The 24,349-nt window shown below is 45.9% G+C and overlaps 2 protein-coding genes across 4 annotated transcripts in view; both read right to left on the bottom strand.

The window, feature by feature from the left end:
- Window positions 1-7,384, bottom strand: part of rnf4 (ring finger protein 4) — a 35,129-nt gene extending 27,745 nt beyond the window's left edge. The window contains exon 1 of the mRNA XM_078431887.1: window positions 7,245-7,384. Within this exon, the coding sequence (XP_078288013.1) occupies window positions 7,245-7,343 (99 nt within the window). The 5' untranslated portion in view covers window positions 7,344-7,384. The remainder of the gene's footprint in view (window positions 1-7,244) is intronic.
- Window positions 7,385-9,999: 2,615 nt separating this feature from the next.
- The window catches only part of cfap99 (cilia and flagella associated protein 99), a 77,749-nt gene continuing 63,399 nt past the window's right edge, over window positions 10,000-24,349 (bottom strand). For all 3 annotated transcript variants that reach the window (XM_078431878.1, XM_078431870.1, XM_078431861.1), the window contains exons 13-16: window positions 22,738-22,889; window positions 18,229-18,440; window positions 16,094-16,271; window positions 10,000-10,194 (exon numbers count right to left, since the gene is read on the bottom strand). In XM_078431878.1, the coding sequence (XP_078288004.1) occupies window positions 10,105-10,194; window positions 16,094-16,271; window positions 18,229-18,440; window positions 22,738-22,889 (632 nt within the window). In that variant the 3' untranslated portion in view covers window positions 10,000-10,104. The remainder of the gene's footprint in view (window positions 10,195-16,093; window positions 16,272-18,228; window positions 18,441-22,737; window positions 22,890-24,349) is intronic.

Below are 24,349 nucleotides of genomic sequence, written 5' to 3'. Positions count from 1 at the left end.
GCCATTATCACCATGACGTTCGCAAATTTTCTCACTCGAATTTTTGGTATATTTTCATGAATATACATGAATTTTTAAAATTACTCTTCAAAATACCATTTCACGCTTGCACACATTTACGGGTGAATCTACTGCCTTTCTGCTCATTCCCTATTTAATATTTTTAAAACAAAGTCTCTTTAACTTTTTGCCAAACTGTTTTGCCAAAGGGCAAATCATTGACATCAACACTCAACAACAAAAAAAAGACCTGGCGAGCCCCAAGCCACCAATCCACATAGAAAACTTCTGCAAACCAAGCAACTTTCATCGCATTAGCTTGATTTCCGGGTCCATCAAATAATCTCCTACTCATCATGTTGACCGTTGAAACATTTCTGATTCTGTTTGCTGATGCAATCTTATGTTTACATAGAGTTTTAGAGCACAGAAATTGTCCAACAGCTCCATGCCGACCACCAAGAACTCATCTATTCTAATTTTGCTTACTGGCACTTGGTCTATTGCCGTCTGTGCCTTGGTGATTCAAGTGCTCATCTTGTACTACAACCCCGAAACGTCACCCATTCCTCCCCTCCAGAGATGCTGCCTGTCCTGCTGAGTTACTCCAGCACTTTGTGTCTATTTTTTGTACTACCTGATTGCTGTGAATGTAGACTCCACGAGCTGCCCAGGCAGTGCATCCAGCTTCCAATCACTCTAAGGATGAAAACAAACCATCCTTGGACCCCCTTTAAACTTTTGGTTCCTTACCCCAAACCTGTGCCCTCTTGTTTTAGGCATCTTTGCTCTGGGTAAAGTCTTCTGCTATCTAACCTATGGCCCTCATTATTTTGAACACCTCAACCACCTGTTTACTTTAGTTTAGAGATACAGCGTGGAAACAGGCCCTTCAACCCACCGAGTTTGTGCCGTCCAGCAATCACCCGTACTCCAGTTCTATCCGACACGCGAGGGACATATTACCGATGGCAATTAACCTACAAACCTGGACGTCTTTGGAGTGTGGGAGGAAACCGAAGCACCCGGAGAAAACGCACGTGGTCACAGGGAGAACATGCAAATTCTACACAGACAGCATCCGTAGTCAAGGCCAAACACAGATCTCTGGTGCTGTAAGACAGCAACTCCACCGCTGCGCCACTGTACTGCCCTTCAATGCTAACATCTGCTCCAGAAAAAACAAACCCAGCCCACCCATCTCTCCTCATAACCGAAACGTTCCATCCCAGACAATATCCCAGTGAATCTCCTCTGTTTAGTTTAGAGATACAGCGCGGAAACAGGCCCTTCGGCCCACCGGGTCCGCGCCGACCAGCGATCCCCGCATATCAACACTCACCTACACACACTAGGGACAATTTTCACATTTACCAAGCCAATTTACCTACAAACCTGTACGTCTTTGGAGTGTGGGAAGAAACCGAAGATCTCGGAATAAACCCACGCAAGTCACGGGGAGATCGAAACCGGGTCACCGGCGCTGCAAGGCAGCAGCTCTGCCGCTCCCCATCTGAACCACCCCAGTCCAACTGTCTCACCCCGGACTCTCCCTCTTCTCCCCTCTCCCATCAGGCAAAAGGCGCAGAAGTGAAAAAACGCACCCCTCCAGACTCAGGGACAGTTTCTTCCTTGCTGTTACCAGGCAACTGAACCATCCCAACACCAACTAGAGAGCAGTCCTGAGCTAGCATCTATCCCATTAGAGACCCTCAGACTATCTTTAATCACACAATACTGGACATTATCTTATGGAGCTTATAGGCCCGTAACACTACATTGTACGAACAACAGATAAAGCAAGAAATTTGGGACCGTGTAAGAAGGATACCGCAACAATAGGAAATGGAGTTATCATCAAAATGAGACAAGTCAAATTAGCAAGGGTCGTTTTCCACAATAGTTTATTCAAGCAAAACATTGGGAAATAGGTACATGGATAGGAAAGGTTGAGGGAGATATGGGCCAAATGTGGGAAAATTACATTAGCTTAGATGGGGCATCTTGGTCAGCATGGATGAGTTGGGCTGAAGGGGCAGTTTGTGTACTGTGTGACTCTATATGTTTGCAGCAAAGAGCTTTAAAAGTAGCCTATGCCATGAATGGCATCCTCCCATGCAGAAGCTGAGGAGAAAGAAAGGAATTGGGACTAACTGTTACTGCTCTTGCATATAGTTAACATCAGACTGAGTTGGGCTGAATGAGCTGTTGTCCTGCTGTATGACTATGACTCTGTGACTGGGAAGTTCCCTTACCGGTTTTAGACATTTTCTTATAGCTGCACCCTACCCAAGATCATCACATTACATGCAAACAAGGATTTACAGCAAATTAATCTTTTCTTTCAGAACTATTCTCTTTGAGGATCCACATTAATAGTAGTACAAGGCTTGAAAGTCAAATATTGGAGCAGTAGAAACAATTCCAAACATTGTTTTAATATAACCAGACATAATTAACGCCAATTTAACTTTGATATTGTTTTATTTAATTTAAAAAAAGACAAACTTCAGCACCATGACAAAACCAAATCCAATTGCTTAAAATGTTCATTTCATCAAATGCAGGTTAAATAAAAGTTTTATTTTTAGCTTTAAAGTGAGAGGGGCAAAGGTCAAAGAAGTCGTGTAGGGCTATTTCTTGTTTCCCCACAGTGAGCGTAGGTGGCTGCAACATGCTGCCAGGGGTACCCCCTATTGTTTAACCGTGACCCCTGGTTCTGGACTCCCCCACATCGGGAACATTTTTCCTGCATCTAGCCTGTCCAATCCTTTAACATTTTTATATGTTTCTAAAAGATCCCCTCTCATCCTTCTAAATTCCAGTGAACACAAGCCCAGTCAACCCATTCTTTCATCATGTCAGTCCCGCCATCCCGGGAATTAACCTGGTGAACCTACGCTGCATTCCCTCAATAGCAATAATGTCGCTCCTCAAATTAGGTGACCAAAATTGCACACAGTACTCCAGGTGCGGACCCAGGGCCCTGTACAACTGCAGTAGGACCTCCTTGCTCTGAAACTCAAATCCTCTCGCAATGAAGGCCAACATGCCATTAGCATTCTTCACTGCCTGTTGTACCTGCGTGCTTACTTTCAGTGACTGATGTACAAGCATACCCATGTCGCGTTGCACCTTCCCTTTTCCTAATCTGACACCATTCAAATAATCATCTGCCTTCCTGTTCGTGCCACCAAAGTGGTTAACCTCACATTTATCCACATTACACTGCATCTGCCATGCGTCTGCCCACTCACCCAACCTTTCCAGGTCACCCTGCAGCCTCATAGTATCCTCATCGCAGCTCACACTGCCACCCAGCTTTGTGTCATCTGCAAACTTGGAGATGTCACATTTAATTCCCTTGTCTTAATCGTTATATATTGTAAATGACTGGGGTCCCAGCACTGAGCCTTGCGGCAACCCACTCGTCACTTCCTGTCTGCAAACCAGTTCTCTCTCCATGTCAATACCCTACCCCCAATACCAGGTGCTCTAATTTTGCACACTAATCCCTTATGTGGGACCATGTCACAGGCTTTTTGATATGAATCATCATTAGACATGGGTGAAGTGCTGGAAGACTGGAGGAACGCTAATGTTGTGCATTTATTTAAGAAAGGCTGCAAGGAAAAGTGTAGGAACTACAGACCAGTGAGCGTGACATCCTTGGGAGGCAAGTTACTGGAAAGTATTCAGAAGGAAAGATCTTATATATATCTTCGGGGAGTTGATTAGGGACAGTCAGTGTAGTTTTGTATGAGATTGTATCTTATGAGCTGATAGTGATGATGATTATCACAAATTATAGTAGGATCTTGATCAATTGGGCAAGTTGGCTGAGGAATGGTTAATGCAGTTTAATACAGATAACTATGATGTGTTGTATTGTGGGAAGTCAAACCGGGTAGAACATTCACAGTGAATGGCAGGACCCTGGGTTACCTTGTAGAGCAGAGGGATCTAGAAGTGCAGGGACATAGTTCCTCGAAAGTAGCGCATCAGGTTAGTTTAGTTTAGAGACACAGCGTGGAAACAGTTAGGATATTGAGTATAGAATTTGGATGTTATGTTACAGTTGTACAAGACGTTGGTGAGGCCACATTTGGAGCATACTGTTCAGTTTTTGGCAATCCTGCTATAGGAAGGATGATGTTAAGCTGGAAAGAGCACAGAGAAGATTTACGAGGATGCCAGGACTCGAAGGCTTGATCTATAGGGAAAGGTTGGGCAGACTAGGACTTTATTCCTTGGAGCTCAGAGGCTGAGGGGTGATTTCATAGAGGTGTATAATTCATGAGGGGAATGCGCAGTCTTTCACCCAGAGTAGAGGAATCAAACCTATGTCCTGTGGTTGTTCAATCCCCTATTCTGGGTAAAAGTCTGTGCATGCACCCTATTTAAAGTGAGAGGCGAAAGATAGGAGCCTGAGGGCAACTTTTTCCACACAGAGGATGGTGAGCTGCCAAAGGTTGATAAGCTGGATAGTGTACAGAGATGATTTATGAGGACGTTGCCAGGACACGAGGGTCTGAACTACAGGAAGTGGTTGTGCAGGCTAGGATTTTACTCCTTGTAGCACAGGAGGATGAGGGGAATAAATAGGGTAAATGCACAGTCTTTGATCCAGAGTAAGGGAATCAGGAACCAGGGATCATAGGTTTATGGTGAGAGGGAAAAGATTTAATAGGAACCCATGGGGCCTCTTTTTCAGAGGGTGTTGGGTATATGGAACAAGCTCCCTGAAGAGGTAATTGAGGCAGGTGCCATAAAACCATAAGGTTTTTTCACAGGTACATAGATGGAAAAGGTTTAGAGAATTATGGGCCAAATGTGGGTAGCTTGGACTAGTGTAACGGGGCATCTAGGTCAGTGTGGGCAAGTTGAGCCAATGGGCCTTTTCCTGTGCTGTATGACTACAAGGATATGCAGAGAATGGAGGGATATGGATCTCATGCAGGCAGAGGAGATTAGTTTAGCTTGGTACCATGTTTGATGCAGACTTCAAGCGAAAGGCGTGTTCGTGAGCTGTATTGTTCTATGTTGTAGCTGCAAATGAATCTGAATGTGTGGGAAGAAATTGCTCAGTATTTTCAGTAGTTTGTTTGTTAATATCAATGATTAGTCCTCAGTTTGCGCTTCCCACTCTTGTGCAAGCAACAGCAAGACGTTGAAGCAAAACCCCACAGATTCATTCACGTAGACGTGAATTGGGCCTGACCCAGAATGCTTGACTGGGGCATCAGCACAAACACAAGACAGCAAAATAGCCAGACACACTCGAGCAAGGACAGTCGGGCAGGGAGACATGGGACAACATTGTAGGCAGACAGTGCCAGGCCTGGACACCAGTACAGGCAGGCAGACAGTCAGGAGTCAGGGCATCAGTGTAAATGCACACAATCCAGTGCCAGGGCAGCAATACAGACAGACACACTCTCGGGCCAGGGCAGTAATACAGACAGACCCAAGGCCGGGGCAGTAGTGTAAACACACAGACATCCCCCATGACACACAGCCCAGTCCCGGGGCAGCATCGCAGACAGACCCCACCAAACCCGGGGCATTAGGGCAGACAGACACAGACCCGGGATAGCGATAGACAGAGCCAGACCTGGAGCAGCAGTGCAGACAGACACAGACCCAGACTCGGGGCAGCAGTGCAGACAGACACAGACCCAGACTCGGGGCAGCAGTGCAGACAGACACAGACCCGGGGCAGTAGTGTAGACAGACACAGACCCAGACCTGAAGCAGCAGTGCAGACAGACACAGACCCAGAACCGGGGCAGTAGTGCAGACAGACACAGAGACAGACCTGGAGTAACAGTGTAGACAGACACAGACCCAGACCTGGAGCAACAGTGCAGACAGATACAGACCCAGACTCGGGGCAGCAGTGCAGACAGACCCAGACCTGGAGCAACAGTGCAGACAGGCAGACTCGGGGCAGCAGTGCCGACAGACACAGACCCAGACCTGGAGCAGCAGTGTAGACAGACACAGACCCAGACCTGGAGCAGCAGTGTAGACAGACACAGGCTCGGGGCAGCAGTGTAGACAGACACAGATGCAGACCTGGAGCAGCAGACAGACACAGACCCAGACCTGGAGCAGCAGTGTAGACAGACACAGACACAGACCTGGAGCAGCGGTAGACAGACACAGACCCAGACCTGGAGCAGCAGTGTAGACAGACACAGACCCAGAACTGGAGCAGCAGTGTAGACAGACACAGACCCAGACCTGGAGCAGCAGTGTAGACAGACACAGACTCGGGGCAGCAGTGTAGACAGACACAGACCCAGACCTGGAGCAGCAGTGTAGACAGACACAGACCCAGACCTGGACCAGCAGTGTAGACAGACACAGACCCAGGGCAGCAGTGTAGACAGACACAGACCCAGACCTGGAGCAGCAGTGTAGACAGACACAGACCCAGAGCAGCAGTGTAGACAGACACAGACCCAGACCTGGAGCAGTAGTGTAGACAGACACAGACCTAGACCTGGAGCAACAGTGCAGACAGACACAGACCCAGAGCAGTAGTGTAGACAGACACAGACCCAGACCTGGAGCAGCAGTGTAGACAGACACAGACCCAGAGCAGCAGTGTAGACAGACACAGACCCAGACCTGGAGCAGCAGTGTAGACAGACACAGACCCAGACCTGGAGCAGCAGTGTAGACAGACACAGACCCAGACCTGGAGCAGCAGTGTAGACAGACACAGACTCGGGGCAGCAGTGTAGACAGACACAGACCCAGACCTGGAGCAGCAGTGTAGACAGACACAGACCCAGACCTGGACCAGCAGTGTAGACAGACACAGACCCAGGGCAGCAGTGTAGACAGACACAGACCCAGACCTGGACCAGCAGTGTAGACAGACACAGACCCAGGGCAGCAGTGTAGACAGACACAGACCCAGACCTGGAGCAGCAGTGTAGACAGACACAGACCCAGAGCAGCAGTGTAGACAGACACAGACCCAGACCTGGAGCAGTAGTGTAGACAGACACAGACCTAGACCTGGAGCAACAGTGCAGACAGACACAGACCCAGAGCAGTAGTGTAGACAGACACAGACCCAGACTCGGGGCAGCGGTACAGACAGACACAGACCCAGAGCAGCGGTACAGACAGACAGACAGACAGACAGGCCCGGCGCCGGCACCGCGACACCAGGCCCCGGCCCGACGGGAGACTCGACCCCCGGGTAACAACACCCATCCCGCGCTCACCCGCCAAACCGGCCGCAGCCGTTTTATCATCGACGCGCGAACGGCCAAATCGTGAAGAGAGAAAACAGCGAGAGACGGAGGATGAAATGTAGTCACCATTGGGTTCAGTCAGAGGAAGCGGCCTGGCAGCCTCCGGCCCAGGGCAGGCGACGCCTGACGTCATCACGCCCCCAGGTCCCGCCCACTCTCGCTGCCCATTGGTGCCGACCGGCTCCGAGGGGCGGCAGATAATTGGGCACTGGCTGTGCCCGTCACCCGGCGGCCGGCGGTGGGCGGGATCAGCGGAAGGTTACCCAGGGGCCGAGGCCATCCGCACTACAACTCCCAGCAGGCAGCGAGGGGTCGCGATGACGTCAAACCAGGCGCAACTGGACTACAACTCCCAGCAGACAGCGCGAGTTGGCGATGACGTCAGGCGAGTGATGTCCCGAAGTTTGGAGTGGGTTTGTTGTTGTCGTGTGTGCCCGGGTTCTGCAGACCCGGCCTGGATCAGGAACATAGTGACTGATCGACAGGTTCGACCCGAAACCTTACCCATTCCTTCTCTCCAGAGCTGCTCCCTGTCCCACTGAGTTACTCCAGCTTTATGTGTCTATCTACAGTGAAATATTCTATCATATTCAGACCATATTCTACATGAATTGAGTGGATCCGATGCAGCGTCGTAGCTGGATGCTGTGGTGCAGGGACAAATGCATCAAGTCAAGTTTATTTGTCACATACACGATGTGCAGTGAATGGAGGTCCATGGACAATTGCATAAACAGGTGCATGGACAGGTGTATGGTACATCGTTCAGGTGCACGGATAGGTACAGAGACAGGTACACATGGTGCAGGGATAGGTGCATGGCACATCGGCAAGAGGTAGACACACAATGCTGGAGTAACTCAGTGGGCCAGGCAGCGTCTCGGGAGAGAAGGAATGGGTGACGTTTCGGGTCGAGACCCTTCAGACTGATGTCAGGGGAGGGGGCGCGACGTGGATAGGATGTAGTCGGAGACAGGAAGACTAGTGGGTGAACTGGGATGGGGGACGTCGACATTGACAAGAGGATCTGCTATTATCCATTACAGTCGTTCCAAGGTTTTAAATCTTAATTTAATCTTCCACTAAATGTTGTACCCTTTATCCTTTATCCCTGCACTGTGGACGGCTTGGTTGTATTCATGCATGTTTTCTTTGACTGGATGACATGCAAATAACAAATTTCCACTGTACCTCGGTACACGTGACAATAATAAACTTGACTAAAGAAAGTGCATGATACATGGACAGGTGCATAAGACAATAAGACGTCTGAGCAGAATTAGGCCATTTGGCCCATTGAGTCTTCTCCACAATTCTATCATAGCTGATCTACTTTTCCCTCTCAACTCCATTCTCCTGCCTTTTCCCATTAACCTTCGATACCATGACAGATGCATGGACAGGGACATAGAAACATAGAAAATAGGTGCAGGAGTAGGCCATTCGGCCCTTTGAGCCAGCCCTGCCTTTCAATATGATCATGGCTGATCATCCAAAATCAGTACCCCATTCCGGCTTTTTCCCCATATCCCTCGACATAGATAGGAAGGTAGGAAAAGTATAACGAGATATGGGCTAAACGTGGGGCAAATGGAACTTGCTTTGGTAACAGCATCTTGGGGGACTCGCTTTGGGAGCAGAGATGACATAAGAGGGCATTGAAGGGGTGTGTAAGTGGGAGGGTGAGTGGCGGGGGCATTAATGGGAAGGGGTTGTGAGGGGAGCAGAAACAAGGTTGGGGGACGAGGTGAGAGGATGGGGAGTGGAAGAATGTTTCACAAGAATATTGCTGGCACTGGAGGGATTGAGTTACAAGGCGAGACTGGTTAGGGTTGGAACTGTTTGCCTTGCAGTGAAGGAGTCGGAGGGGCATAGATAAGGTAGATGGTCACAGTCTTTTTCCCAGGGTGGGGTAATCAAAATCCTGAGGGCACAGGTGAAGGGTTAGAAAGGAAAGATGTAAAAGGGATCTGAGAGGACTGTCTTTCACACAGAGGGTGTGGGTATGTGCAGTAAGTTGGAACCGGTAGCAGTGGGTGCAATTGTAAGGTTTAAAAGTCATTGGGACAGGTACATGGATAGGGAAGGTATAGAAGGGTATGGGTCAAATGCAGGCAAGGACCCTTCTTCAGACCGGGTTAATATGCTGGCCCTACACTTGGTTACTCTAGCATTTTGTGTCTATCTGTGGTGTAAATCAGCATCTGCGGTGGCTTCCTACACCTACATCTCTGGTTGTCTTCCCTCTGGATGGCTCGATTGTAATCACGTATAGTCTTTCCACTGACTGATTAGCAAGCAACAAAAAGCTTTTCACTCTACCTCGATGCAGGTGACAGTAAACTAAATCAGTTAGCTAAATCAGGGCATTATTTTTATTGTATTTGTCTTTATACTATTGTTTGTTTTTATATACTAAACTTCTTTGTTGTTATGGTGTTTACATATCTGTTGTGCTGCTGCAAGTAGGAATTTCATTGTTCCGTTTTGGGACATATGACAATAAATCACTCTTGCCACTTGATGGTCATGTTTCCGTGCTGGATAACTCAATCACAACTACACTATTCTCACTTTATTTCACACAAACCCCCAGACCAAGAGAAAACAACAATGTATTTCCATTTGGTGATACCTTTGTGATTTTTTTTAAGAGAACATCAGAAAAAGATATACATTTTCAGGAACCATAATTACTTTTATTGGGATTACCATTATTTCTCGTATTTATAAAGTACCATTGCTTCTTTAAAAGTACTGTCAGATCATTTTTGAGGTCAATATCTTCAGTTTTCCCACTCCACCGAACACCGTGTTGCTAGGATGCTTTCTAACTGGTTCTAGTGCGAATTTTAACCTTCTGGGACTTGTATTCACGGCTAGCTTCCATGTTCCGCCACCAGCGTTCTTCGGTTGCTTTCTGAGGTGAATTATTCACAAATGTTTCATTAGTTATACAGGATGTGACGTCTCAATCATTAACATCTTTCACGAACGTTTCGCTGGGAAACAAATTATCAGCAAAAACGCTACAGTTGTTAAATATTCCCAACAAGAACACTCCCCTGGTTGGGTATTGTGAAAGAGTCTCCTTCCTCAAGTGTTTTAAAGTTAGAGCAGTGCCCTTTACTGCAAGACATAACATCTCAAGCCCTCAGGTTTACATTATATGTGGAATTCCATTGTTTCTATGCTGGGGTATTATAACAATAATCCAAAATCAATCCAAAAACATGAAATAAAAAAGGACTGCAAATGCTGGTTTATCAAAGATAGACACGAAACACTGGAGTAACTGAACAGGTCATGCAGCATCCCTGGAGAAAATGAACAGGTGACGTTTCGGTCAGGATCCTTCTTCAGACTGATTGTAGGGTGGAGGAAACAAACCTGGTAGAGAGGAGGGACAGGACAAAGTGTAGCATGTTCTCTCGAGATGCTGCCTGACCTGCTGAGTTACTCTAGCACTTTGTGTGATTTTTTTGACAAATCATCCAATTCACATCGATTTTTGCAGCTAGGTTTTCTCATCAGTCTTTGAAGGAAGACAACCAGAGATGTATGGTCGAGCATATCAACCCAGTCTGAAGAAGGATTCCAATCCCAAAATGTTGACTGTCCATTTCCCTCCATAGTTGTTGCCTGGCCCATTGAGTTCCACCAGCAGTTTTTGTTTTGCTTTAAATTTGTTTAGTTGAGTACAGTGAAAAACATTTTGTTGCGTGCTATCAGCGAAAAGACTATACATGATTACAATCAAGCCATCCACAGTGTACAGATACAGGATAAAGGGAATAACAATTAGTGCAAGATAAAGTCAGGTAAAGCCCGCTTAAAGATAGTTCAAAGATCTCCATTAAGGTACATGGCAGATGAGAGGATGGTTTAGTTGTCTGACAATAGCTGGGATGAAACTGTTCCTGCATCTGGAGGTGTGCGTTTTCACACTCTGTGCCTCTTGTGTGATGGAAGAGGTCTGAAGAAGGGTCTCGACCCGAAACGTCACCCATTCCTTCTCTCCTGAGATGCTGCCTGACCTGCTGAGTTACTCCAGCATTTTGTGAAATAAATACCTTCGATTTGTACCAGCATCTGCAGTTATTTTCTTACACTGATGGAAGAGGAGATGAGAGGGAGTGACTGGGGTGAAATCACATTGTGGATGATATCCTAGTTTCATGTTTGCATTGAGAGGACCTGTAATAGTCCATTGTGTAAATATGTGACCAAGTATGATTACACATTCAGACTGAGGCCTTGTTTCTTCCCGTCTGGGCGAGTGAGCTGCTCTCAGTTGGGCTACAATACCTTATTCACAACTCTATAAATAAAGAATGGCCGCTTAAACCAGCCCTGCCATTTGATACAATCTTGGCAAATCCAGCCCGGGCTTCCACTCCCCTTCTGTGCCTGATCTCCAGAGACCTCAATTCCTTGTTCTTCAAAAAATCTATCACCGCCATTCCCTGGGGTGGAGAACTCCAGAGATTTATCATGCTCTGTGAGGATAAATTTCTCTGCACCTTCTGCTCACCATGTTATAGGAAAGATGGGGAAAGATATGATAGGAATCTGAGGGGTAACTCTTTCTTATGCAAAAGATGGTGGGTGTATGGAACAAGCTGCTGGGGGAGGGAGTTGAGGCAGGTGCTATTGCAATGTTTAAGAAACATTTAGACAGGTACATGGATAAGACAGGTTTAGCGGGATACAGGCCAAACGTAGGCAGGTGGGACTAAAGTAGATGTGATATGTCGGCCACTGTGGGTAATTTGGGCCGAATAGCCTGTTTCTACGCTGTATGACTCTATGACTCTCTATGACCTTGACTTTAAATGATGTGCTTTTTTTATTATGTCTGCTCATTGGGAAACCCTCCCACGAGTGAAAACATCTGAATATCTCTCCAGTCACACCCATTTGGATGTTCCAATAAGATCACTCCTCATTCTGGAAAATATACAGACCCAAGACTCTACTAGGGTGGTGAATCTGTGGAATTCTTTGCCACAGACAGCTCTGGATGCCAAGTCAGTGGATATTTTTAATGCGCAGATTGACAGATCCTTGATTAGTACAGGTGTCAGGGGTTATGGGGAGAAGGCAGGAGAATAGGGTTGAGAGGGATAGTTAGACCAGCCAAGATTGAATGGTGACGTAGACTTGATGGGCCACATGTCCTAATTCTGCTCCGATAACTTCTGAACTCATGAAGCTGTCAAGTCTTCAGAAGTTAAGGAATGAAATCCTTGTTCAAATATACACTGCTCGCTTGACTCTTCTACTTTGGGTGAAGATGAATCAAAGATATCTTGCAGGACAGAAGAAGGCAATCTATCCTGTTAAACCTACACCCTTTCCCTGAATAGCATTCTATTCAAGATGCAGGGTGGGTGGGACTTGAGTCAAAATAGTTTAGCTTAGTTTACAGATGCAGCATGTTAACAGGCCCTTCAGCCCACCGTCCATGCCAACCATCAATCACCCATTCATTTCAGTTCTATGTTATCCCACTTTTTCATCCGCTCCCTACACACTAAGGGCCATTTACAGGGGACAATTAACCTACAAACCTGCATGTCTTTGGAGTGTGGGAAGAAACCAGAGCACCTGGAGAAACCCCATGCGGTCACAAGGAGAATGTGCAAACTCTGTACATTCAGTACCTGTAGTGAGGATCAAACCTGGGTCTTTGGCACTGTAAGGCAGCAGCTCTACAGTTACACCACTGTTTCGCCCCAGGTTGTTCGAGTTTGTTGTTAATATTAGTCCTGAAAGAGTGACAGTGAATTTGAGAAAGGGAAGTCAGAGAGATGGAGCATTGACAATCAGAGTGGCACAGCAGTGTATGGTTAGGCACAGGGCGCAGCGGTCAGGGTGACACAGTGGTGCTTTACAGCGTCAGAGACCCGTGTTCGATCCAGACGATGGGTGCTGTCTGTATGGAGTTCTCCCTGTGACCATGTTGGTTTTCTCTGACTGCTCAAGTTCCTTTCCACATTCTAAAGACGTATAGGTTTTTTAGGTTAATTGGCTTTTGTAAAATTGTAAATTGTCCCTAGTGTGCAGGATGATGTTAGTGTACGGTGTATGTTAGTGTAGATTGCTTGTCGGTGCAGACTCAGTGGACCGATGGGGCCTGTTCCTCCCTGTACCTCCTCTGAAGTAAAGTCAAAGTAAATTGATGAAGAACTGATGAAGGCTGAGTGTTCCACGCGACAAGTAGAAGCAGCATTGATATAGAAAGCAGTGTCATCTCTGGGTAACAAACGGCCATTGGAAGTAGCCCCTAATGTGGAGGATAGCGTTAGAAACGGGGAGGTAGTTGAGGGGAATGTGGAGAGTATAAAATGAGATATTGTAAGTGTACTCATGGTTGGGGCAACCTCTATGGGCCGAAGGGCATGTTTCCACGTTGTCTTTCTCTATGACCTTCCACGAGACCAGGCACTTTTACACCAAACACGTTACACAGAGGATGTAAAGTGTAAAATACAGGCACTAGATGGTGCTATGGACAGGAATAAATAAATGATATTGAAACATCTCCCGTCGCACAAGCTTTTGTGAGAAAGAACAAGTAGTGTAAGAAAATAACTGTAGATGCTGGTACAAATCGAAGGTATTTATTCACAAAATGCTGGAGTAACTCAGCAGGTCAGGCAGCATCTCAGGAGAGAAGGAATGGGCGACGTTTCGGGTCGGAGTGTCCCTTGACGCTGGGAAAAGATGCAGAGGCAGGTTGAAGGAAGATCATGAACAACCTGACAGTGAAGAAGCAACTCTCCAGAACTTGCACATTATTGAATGTGGCAAAAGACTGAGAATGGTAAAATCACATGGGATCTCTGGCTTTCTCAAGGGATAGAGTCAAACAGTGTGGAAATTCTGCCCAATTCCCACATGGACCAACATGTCCCATGATGTCCCATCATGTCCCAACTTCATCCTCAATATTGATGGTCTCCCAGTATCCACCTCCCCTCACATCCGGAATCTTGGAATCATCTTTGATCAAACCCTCTCCTTCGACAAACACATCAAACACATCACCAAGACAGCCTTCTTCCACCTCAAAAACATCGCCCGTCTCCATCCTTCCCTCTCCCCCACAACTGCAGAAACCCTCATCCACGCCTTCATCACCTCCCGTCTGGACTACTGCAACAGCCACCTCTATGGCTCACCCTCAAAAATCATCAGTAAACTTCAATACATTCAAAACTCCGCTGCCCGTCTACTCACCCACTCCCCGATCCGTGACCATATCACCCCCGTCCTTTACAAGCTCCACTGGCTCCCCATCCCCCAGAGAATCCAGTACAAAATCCTCCTCATGACCTACAAAGCCCTCCATAACCTGGCCCCATCCTACCTGACTGACCTCCTCCACAGATACACTCCCACCTCCACCCTCCGCTCTGCTGCTGCCAACCTCCTGTCCCCCCCCCATCCGGACCAAACTCAGATCCTGGGGGGACAGGGCTTTCTCCATCGCTGCTCCCACCCTCTGGAACTCACTACCCCAAACCGTCAGAGACTCCTCCTCACTCACCACATTCAAAACATCACTGAAGTCTCACCTGTTCAGCACTGCCTTCAACCACTGACCGTCACCTCACCTTCTGTCTCCTTTTTCTGTTTGTTTACTTATTTATCTATTTATTTTCTTCTCTATGTTCTAGTAATCCCTGTAAAGCGTCTTTGAGTGTTTGAAAAGCGCTATATAAATGTAATGCATTATTATTATTATTATTATTATCTACACTTGACCCACCTGCCTGCGTTTGGCCCATATCCCTCTAAGCATATACTATCCACGTACCTGTCTAAATGTTTCTTAAACTTTGCAACAGTACCTGCCTCAACTACCTCCTCTGGCAGCTCATTCCAAACACCCACCACCCGTTGTGTAAAAAGGTTACCTCTCAGATTCCTATTAAATCTTCGCCTTCTCACCATAAATCTATGTCCTCTGGTTCTCGATTCCCCTACTCTGGGCAAAGGAGCCTGTGCATTTCTGATCTATTCCTCTCATGATACACCTCTATAACATTTTCATCCTCCGGCACTTCAAGAAATAAAGTCCCAGCCTGCTCAACCTCTCCCTGCGTTTATCGTATCGTATCGTATCGTACAGCTCAGGCCCCTGAGTCCTGGCAACATCCTCGTAAAAGGATAGAGCAAGAAAGTAAGGGAGACACAAGAAACTGCAGATGCTAGAATTTTGATAAAACACAAAGTGGTGGATTTACTCAGTGGGCCAGACAGCATCTGTGTAGAGAATGGACAGACGACGTTTCAGGCTGGGACCCTTCTTCAGACAGAAGTTATGGACCCTTGTAAAATGCTGATTTTCTTTCCTCCTTTGAAGGGAGGCATAGTGACATAGCTGGTCGAATTGCTGCCTTACAGTGTCAGAGATCCGGGTTTAATCCTGAACAAGGGTGCTATCTGTACGGAGTTTGTTCATTCTCCCTGTGACTGCATGGGTTTTCTCCGGATGCTCTGGTTTCCTCCCACACTCCAAAGATGTCCAGGTTTGTAAGCTAATTGGCTTAAATTGTAAGTAAATTGTCCCTCGTGTGTAGGGTGGTGCTAGTCTACGGGGTAATCGTTTGTCGGCGCGGACTCGGTGGGCCGAAGGGCCTGTTTCAGCGCTGTATCACGAAAGTAAAGTCTAGAAATATTGTGTTCAGTTCTGGCCCTGAACCTTATGTCTGTCATCAGTGTGCTTTAACTTTTGAAAGAGGTGTATAATATTCTGAGTGGAACCTTTGCTTCAGGTTCCCCGCAACAATTCACTGTGAAGGACATACCCTCTCTGCTGTCCTGGAGGCTTCAGCTCTTTGCACATTTTCTTGAGTTATCTTCTTTTGCATTTTCAGCAGCTGATCATTTTCATTTTTCTTTTCTTCTAGTTTAGCTTTTAGCTCAGCTAATTGCTGGTTGTTTGACAGAAATGTGGAGAACTTCTTTTTTTTCAGTTCCTTCTCCCTGGGTTTGAAGAAATATGTACATTAAGGTAGTGAATATTTTTTACAGTGGGGGATCAATTGTAGCTTATACAACAGTAAAGGAAAGCACAACAAACATAACTAAGGGCAGCACAGTGGCGCAACGGCAGAGTTGCTGCCTTACAGCGCCAGAGATCCAGGTTCAATCCTGGCTACGGGTGCTGACTGTATAGAGTTTGTATGTTCTCCCTGTGACTGTGAGTTTTGTTTGGGTGCTCCAGTTTCCCCCCACACTCCAAAGATGTGCAGGTTTGTAGGTTTAGGTAATGCCACTGTGGTTATGGGAGATTTCAATATGCAGGTACACTGGGTAAATCAGGTTGGCTCTGGACCCCAAGATAGGGAGTTTGCGGAGTGCCTCCAAGATGGATTCTTAGAGCAGCTTGCACTGGAGCCTACCAGAGAGAAGACAATTCTGGATTTAGTGTTGTCTAATGAACCAGATTTAATAAGGGAACTCAAGGTAAAGGAACCGCTAGGAGGTCGTGACCATAATATGATAAGTTGTAATCTGCAATTTGAGAGGGAGAAGGTTAAATCAGAAGTGTCAGTGTTGCAGTTGAACAAAGGGGACTATGAAGGCATGAGAGAGGAGCTGGCCAAGGTCGACTGGAAAAGCTAGCAGGAATGACGGTGGAACAGCAATGGCAGTAATTTCAGGGCATAATCCAGATGACGCAGGATCATTTCATTCCAAAGAGGAAGAAATATTCTAAGGGGAGTAAGAGCCAACCGTGGCTGACAAGGGAAGTTAGGGATGGAATAAAACTAAAATTAAAGGTGTATAACATAGCAAAGAGTAGCGGGAAGCCAGAGGATTGGGAAACTTTCAAAAGACAACAGAAGGTAATAAAACGGGCAATACGGGGTGATAAGATGAAGTACGAGGGTAAGCTGGCCAGGAATATAAAGAAGGATAGTAAAAGCTTCTTTCGGGATGTGAAGAGAAAAAGATTAGTAAAGACAAATGTGGGTCCCTTGAAGGCAGAAACATGTGAAATTATTATGGGGAACAAGGAAATGGCAGAAGAGTTGGACAGGTAGACACAAAATGCTGGAGTAACTCAGCGGGTCAGGCAGCATCTCTGGAGAGAAGGAATGGGTGACTTTTCGGGTCGAGACCCTTCTTCAGTCTGAAATATTTGATTTAGTTTAGTTTAGTTTAGAGATACAGCGTGGAAATAGGCCCTTCACACACTAGGGATAATTTACAGAAGCCAATTAACCTGCAAACCTGCACATCTTTGCAATGTGGGAGGAAACTGGAGCACCTGGAGAAAATCCACGTGGTCACAGGCAGAACGTGCAAACTCCGTACAGACAGCACCCATTGTCAGGATCGAACCCGTGTCTCTGGAGCTGTAAGGCAGCAATTCTATTGCTGCGCCAATGTGCCGCCCTTTCATAGCAACCTGAGGGGCAACTTTTTAATATAGACGGTGGTGGGTATATGGAACGAACTGCCAGAGAAAGAAGTTGAGGCAGGTTTAACAACATTTAAACGACATTTCGACATGTACATGGATAGGAAAGGTTTACAGGGATATGGGCCAAACGCAAACCAATGGGACTAGTGTAGATGGGCATCTTGGTCAGCATTCATGAGTAGGCCGAAGGGCCTGTTTCCATGCCATATGATGAAGACACAAGGGGCTGGTCTAATCCCAGCAAACAAATAAAAAGTTGAAACTCTTAAAAAATGTAATAAGGAAAGAATTTGCAAAGATAAACTAAAGGAAACTTAAATAATGGTATTCACATTTGACACAGGGTTTTTTGGTGGAAAAGTGATTTTATAATTTGTGGCTTTTGGATAGGCACATGCAAGAAATTGAGGGATATGGATCACATGCAGGCAGAGGAGATTAGTTTAGCTTGGCACAGGCATCGTGATTTGTGTGAGTGATAAAGAAGGCCTTCGTTTCGACGACACCTACCTAATCTTGAGCACTGCTTGTTTGCTCAAGGCTTCTCTGTGCAAGGCGATCTGTTCCAGTTTATCCAAAAGGACACGTTTCTTTGTTTGCTTTTCATGGAGTATTTGGTCCCGTTTGTCTTCCTCTTCTTGAATCCGCTCCTCCTTCATTAATCCGAGCCGTTCTCGCAGCTCCAGCAATGACATCTCATTCAGGAGGTTGTAACCAGCGGGCTGCGGTTCAATAACATGATTTGCATGTGAGATTTTCATTCGTTCGTCTGTTATATGTAAATCCTATGCAGTGAATCCAGTTAAGACAGTCATTGGAGGCAATAATTGAATCAAATTGAAAGATACAGCATGGAAACTGGCCCTTCGGCCCACCGAGTCCACACCAACCATCGATCAACCACTAGTTCTATGCTATCCCACTTTCCCGTCCACTCCCTGCATACTAGGGGTAATTTACTGAGGGTCAATTAACCTACAAACCCACGTCCTTGGGATATGGGAGGAAACCGGAGCACCCGGAGAAAACCCACGCGGCCACAGGGAGAACATGTAAACGCCACACAGACAGCACCCAATGTCAGGATCGAACCTGGGTCTCAGGCGCTGTGAGTCAGCAGTTTTACCAGCTGCGCTACCATGCCACCCCGTAGAGCAGTGGGTGATATCAGAAAGAAATGCAAATATTTTTGTGGCAAATCTGATTTATGTTGAACTTAACTGACAAGAAAAGATCCTTACTTCAATAAAGAGTGACGGCTATTATCAACTTTGGTCCCTCGCCAAAACAAATTGATCCTTCGCTATATATTTACCCAGTATATTATTCCACTGATATCACTGGATTTAAATTGAACCAAATCTGCAGCTGTCTGATAATGTGCTCTGCTAAATGACTGCATTCCAGGCAGAGATGATGATCGTTACACACAATCTCTTCATAAAGCCTGCTTCAAAATGATGTCTATCCAAACCATTTTATCAACTGAAAATGTCCGTGGATATGTTTCACTGCCATGGCGAACTCACACTCCTTCCACTCTGAGTCTGATCCAACACTTTTTCTCTCTTTTTGAAGATACAATTAATGAATTATTTATTAAGATAGTTGAAAACATTAGCGACGCAGTGGTGCTGGTTTGCGACGGGCACAGTGACGGACGCCCCACACATCTCTGTCCTCCATACAGCTGGCAAGCTCCTCTTTTGTCTCTACATATGCGTCTTCCATCAACATCTTCAGCATTGTCTTGTTTGGTCGACCCGGGTTCCGTCTTCCATGGGTGGGTTCCCACAGCACAACCTTGTTTGCTGGTATTTCTGGATGACAGTGGCAATGACCAGCGAGCTTCATCCTTCTCGACCTGATCTTCTCGGTCAGAGGTGGAATCTCCCCATAGAGCTGGGCGTTGGTGGTGTGGTCCATCCAACTGACGTTTGTAACTTTTCTGAGCATTCGGGTGTAGATACTATAAAGCAACTTGGACAGTGCTCGAGTGAGAGCCCATGCCTCACACCCGTACAATAATGTTGTCTCTACAGTTGCATGGAAGAATCTCAGTTTGAGACCCTTGGACATCCGAGATGTCCAGAGTTTCCCCATGTTATTGAGGGTTTTCCATGTGAGTGCTTTCCGGACCTTGATGTCATTCTCCGAGCTCTGCATCCTCGCTCCCAGGTACTTGAAGTCCTCCACTTTCTTGAGAGATGCACCGCCACTAGTCTTAAGAGGCTCATGGTCACCACCGTTGAACGCCATGTACTCCGTCTTCTTGGCATTGAGGTGGAGGCCCACTTTCTCGCACTCCGTCTCGACCCTGCCGAGCAGCTCCTGTGCCTCCCCAATTTGGTCTGACGGCAGGACGATGTCATCAGCGAAGTCGAGGTCTGACAAGTTGACTGACCCGATTCTTCTCGAACGCCTTGGGATGATTGTGAAGCTGAGGGCCTCGTGTTCCTTGAGCGCCTGCTCAATGCATAATCGAGGACAATGACAAAGAGAAAGGGTGCCAGCGTGTCTCCCTGTAAGACCCCCGTGAGGATTTCGAACACTTTGCTCTCGCCATCCGGGGTGACAACCTTGGCCATGGTGCCCAAGTGCATATCCTCACTGGCTCTCAGGAGGCGAGGAGGGATACCATAAGCCTTCAAAATCCCCATCATTTTGCATCGATGAGTCGAGTCAAACGCCTTCTTGAAGTCAACGAAGGTTAGAACGGCCAGTAGGTTGTTATTGAAGATACAAGCTATTAATCTTTTTAACATAGCTCCATTTCCTTCCATTCAGATGCCATTAAATGAAGCAATTTCAAAATACCAATACTTACAATGCATACGAGTTTCACAACCATGACTGCCAGGCTCACGAATAGCTTCTATCGAACAAGCATAAGGTTCTTGAACACTACACAACGCAAACCTCAACAATGGACTTCGAAGGACAACCTTTGGTTGTACTATGAAATTCTTTTTTTTTGCATTAGTATTGTAATTGGTAATTTATTGATTTAAAAAAAAATATGATCTATGTGTACTGTTTTTTACAGACCTGTTTTACTGCTGTAAGTGAAAATGGCATTGTTCCATTGTCAGTACATATGACACTTAAACACTCTCGACTCTTGAACCCAATGCCCCGGGTCGAAAGGATGTAGTGGAGGACTTGAAAGGACTACATATCAGTGGGGAAGTGAAGTCTTTCTGAATTGAAGACGTCTGCTTTTTCAGATGAACATTAAAGGTCCCACCACGCTATTTCTACAAGAGGCCTCTCCCCACTGTCAAGGCCGATATTTGACTTTCAACTAAAACAGGCACCCTTGTCATTTATCCCATTTATTGAAAAAAGCTTTTGCACAAATTGCTTTGTTTGCCCAACCACTGCAAATACCCATCAATAGTAAATTCAGTGGCTGTGAACGAGTACCCTGAGGAAGTGAAATATCTGGTTTCTTCTTGTGAAAATATAATTGGGTGATCTTCACCATCTTTAATTACATTTAAGCACCAGCAACACCTTTATAGAACTTTTGTCACACGTAAGGCTATGCATTAGATTCTATCACTCACAGCAGCTGTGAATATGTTGATTTATATGCTATTTGTATACCTTGTGTATGCAAGCAAAGAATTTCACTGTGCGTTGTCACAATTGACAATAAAGTGTTCCATTCCATTCCATTTACACCACAGTGTTTTAAAAAGCAATAGTTATTGTAGAATGCAGCATTATATTCAATTTATTAAAAATAGTTAATATACAACGTGTGACTAAATATATTTATAATTTCATTGTAATGATTTGTAAACAGATACAAACAGGATAAAGTATAAATGTCAAGATCTGAATAAGTCCCCCCCCCCTCTACCTTTGCAAGACAATGAATCAGTATTTCTTCACATAAAATAGAACAACAATGGAAAGATTTACTTTCCTGCAGCCATAGAGTTGCACAGCAGAGAAACAGGCCCTTTGGTCCAACTTTCCCACACCGACTAAAATGCCCCATCTACACTTGTCCCACCTGCCCGCATTTGGCCCGCATCCCTCTAAACCTTTCCTATCCATGTACCCGTCCAAATGTCTTACAATTTTAATGTTCCAGGATACATTACTCTGATCATCAACTTTACTTGAGCTCTTCACTTTCCAGTGAATTTTTCATCGCAATGTCATTTCTGACCTCCCTGTCTTTGGCCTCAATACACTTTTCCAATGAGGTGCAATATAAACTCAAGGAAGAGCACTGCATCTTCTTACTCGGCACAACACAGTCTTCAGCAATCAGCAATGAATTCATCAACAACACAATCTGCTGGAGAAGACACAAGAGACTGCTGATGCTGGAATCCTGAGCAGTAACAAAATGGAACTATAAATGGATCGATTGTAATTGTGTATTGTCCTTCTGTTGACTGGTTAGCATGCAACAAACGTTTTTCACTGTTCCTCGGTACATATGACAATAAACTAAACTGAACTGAAAGGTGTTGGAGGAACTCAGCGGGTCAGACTATCTTCAGCACTTTCCGTTCCCTCTCCACCCCTCCCCCTTCTCTGGAATTCATCACGTGTCTGACCTAACTTTTCCTGCTTCTGATGAAAAATCAACAAACTTTAAATTTATTACTGTTTCTTTCACCACAAAAACTGCTTGATCTGTTAAATATTCACCATCGTTATGTGCAGGGTAACTGTTATGGATTATAACTAATATGGATTATGCGCAGGTACATAAGAGATGGTCTTGGCATGAAAGATGTGGGTCGAAGGGCCTGTTTTTGTGTTGTACTGTGCTATGTTCTATTTCTAGCATTCTTTTTAATGGCAGATTTCCAGAATCCGATTTTTCTTTTCTTCTTCAGGTAAGTATTGGATTGTTCTCCTAATAACCTGCCAAGGGTTTAAGGGGGTGAAAGACCTTCTGCACTCTAAGTCTCCCTGACCCTGAGTGTGCGTGTATTATTCATACAGTAGCACTAAATGTTCCTGTTAGGGCTTTTGACACATTCCACTCACTTTGGATAAATCTAGGAAGTTTTGTTTCATTAACGGCGCTGTTAGCTTTGCACGGATTTCACGGATCAGCTGGGTTTTCATCCTGTTTTCAGCATTGTTCTTCACCATGACCTGCTGAAGTATTTCTTGCATTTCCTTTTTCATTTCCTTAGCTGAAGAGAAGAATATTATCACATAATGAGTGCACACCAACTATCTGTCAACACCATTGTCTGCTTGTCCCAGGATGATAGCTAGCTGCACTATTTATCAGATGGATTAGTTGATGGAGGCCATAGGAGCATCCACCATGCAGGTCCCAGCAAGCAGTGGGCTGGGACGCTCTCAGTGAACAGTTGGCTTGAAGGGGCTGCTCCTCAGGTTTTGGCTGCACTTTAGCCCCACGCTCCTGATTTTTGGTCAGAGGGGGGAGGGTCGGGAGGGAGAGGGGATCTCCCTGTCAGTGTGCTCCTGGAGATAGACACAAAAAGCTGGAGTAACTCGGCGGGACAGGCAGCATCTCTGGAGAGAAGGAATGGGTGATGTTTCGGGTCGAGACCCTTGCTCCTGGGCCTGACCAAGATGGCTATTGGCGGGTCCAGGCAGCGGGCAGTCAAGGGTCCTGCCCGAGTCGACTGCCTGCCCCTCTTTCGGGCCTACGTCCGTGCCCACGTGTCCCTGGTGAAAATTATCAACCTGATATGTTGCTGAGTACTCTATCAAACGTCTACAGGTCAAGGACGGAGAGCATATTGACTGCTTACGTCAATGGTTCAATGATCTGGTTCTGTATCTCGAATGCCAGGGACAAAGAAGGCTGCAGAAAGTGGTGGACACTGGCTGGTCCATCATGGGCACTGACCTTCAACACCATTGAAGGGATCTACAGAAGGCGCTAGGTCAAAAAGGCAGCTAATATCATCAAGGGCCCACACCACCCTGGCCACACTCTCATCTCGCTGCTTGAGATGAAGGTACAGGAGTTTGAGAACCATAACCTCCAGGTTCAGGAACAGCTTCTTCCCATCAACCTTCAGGATCTTGAACCACCCTGCACAACCCTAACTACAACCCGACCTCAGCATCGATCTACTATGGACTTTATTTAGGTTGTACAATGTATTTGGTTTGCACAATTATGATCTGGTTGCCTAGTATTAATGATAATATATTGTATTATTGTATATTTATTTGTAGTGTTAAAATGCATTAATGGGCTGCAGCAAATAAGAAATTCATTGTTGCGTTCCTGGCGCATCTCACAATATTGCAAACCAAATACATAGTGCAACCCAAAAAAAGTCCATTGTAGATCACTGCTGTGGTAGGGTTGTGGTCAGGGTGATTCAAGAACATGATGGTCAATGGTAAGAAGCTATTTAGTTTGATTCAGTTTAGAGATATGCTGTGGGAACAGGCCCTTTGGCCCACCAAGCCCATGCCGACCATCAATCATCCCATACACTAGTTCTATGTTATCACAGCTTAACATCCTAAACCCTTTGGACAATTTACAGAAGCCAACTAACCTACAAACCTGAGTTCTTGAAATACCAAATCTCAGAGCAAGAAAGTTAGACTTGAAGAGGGTCAGTGCAGTGTCTATTTATGCTGATGTTAAAGAGATTAAATT

The sequence above is a fragment of the Rhinoraja longicauda genome, chromosome 3 (assembly GCF_053455715.1).
Source record: "Rhinoraja longicauda isolate Sanriku21f chromosome 3, sRhiLon1.1, whole genome shotgun sequence".
Taxonomy (NCBI): Eukaryota; Metazoa; Chordata; class Chondrichthyes; order Rajiformes; family Arhynchobatidae; genus Rhinoraja; species Rhinoraja longicauda.
This window is presented reverse-complemented; position numbering and strand designations above follow the sequence as displayed.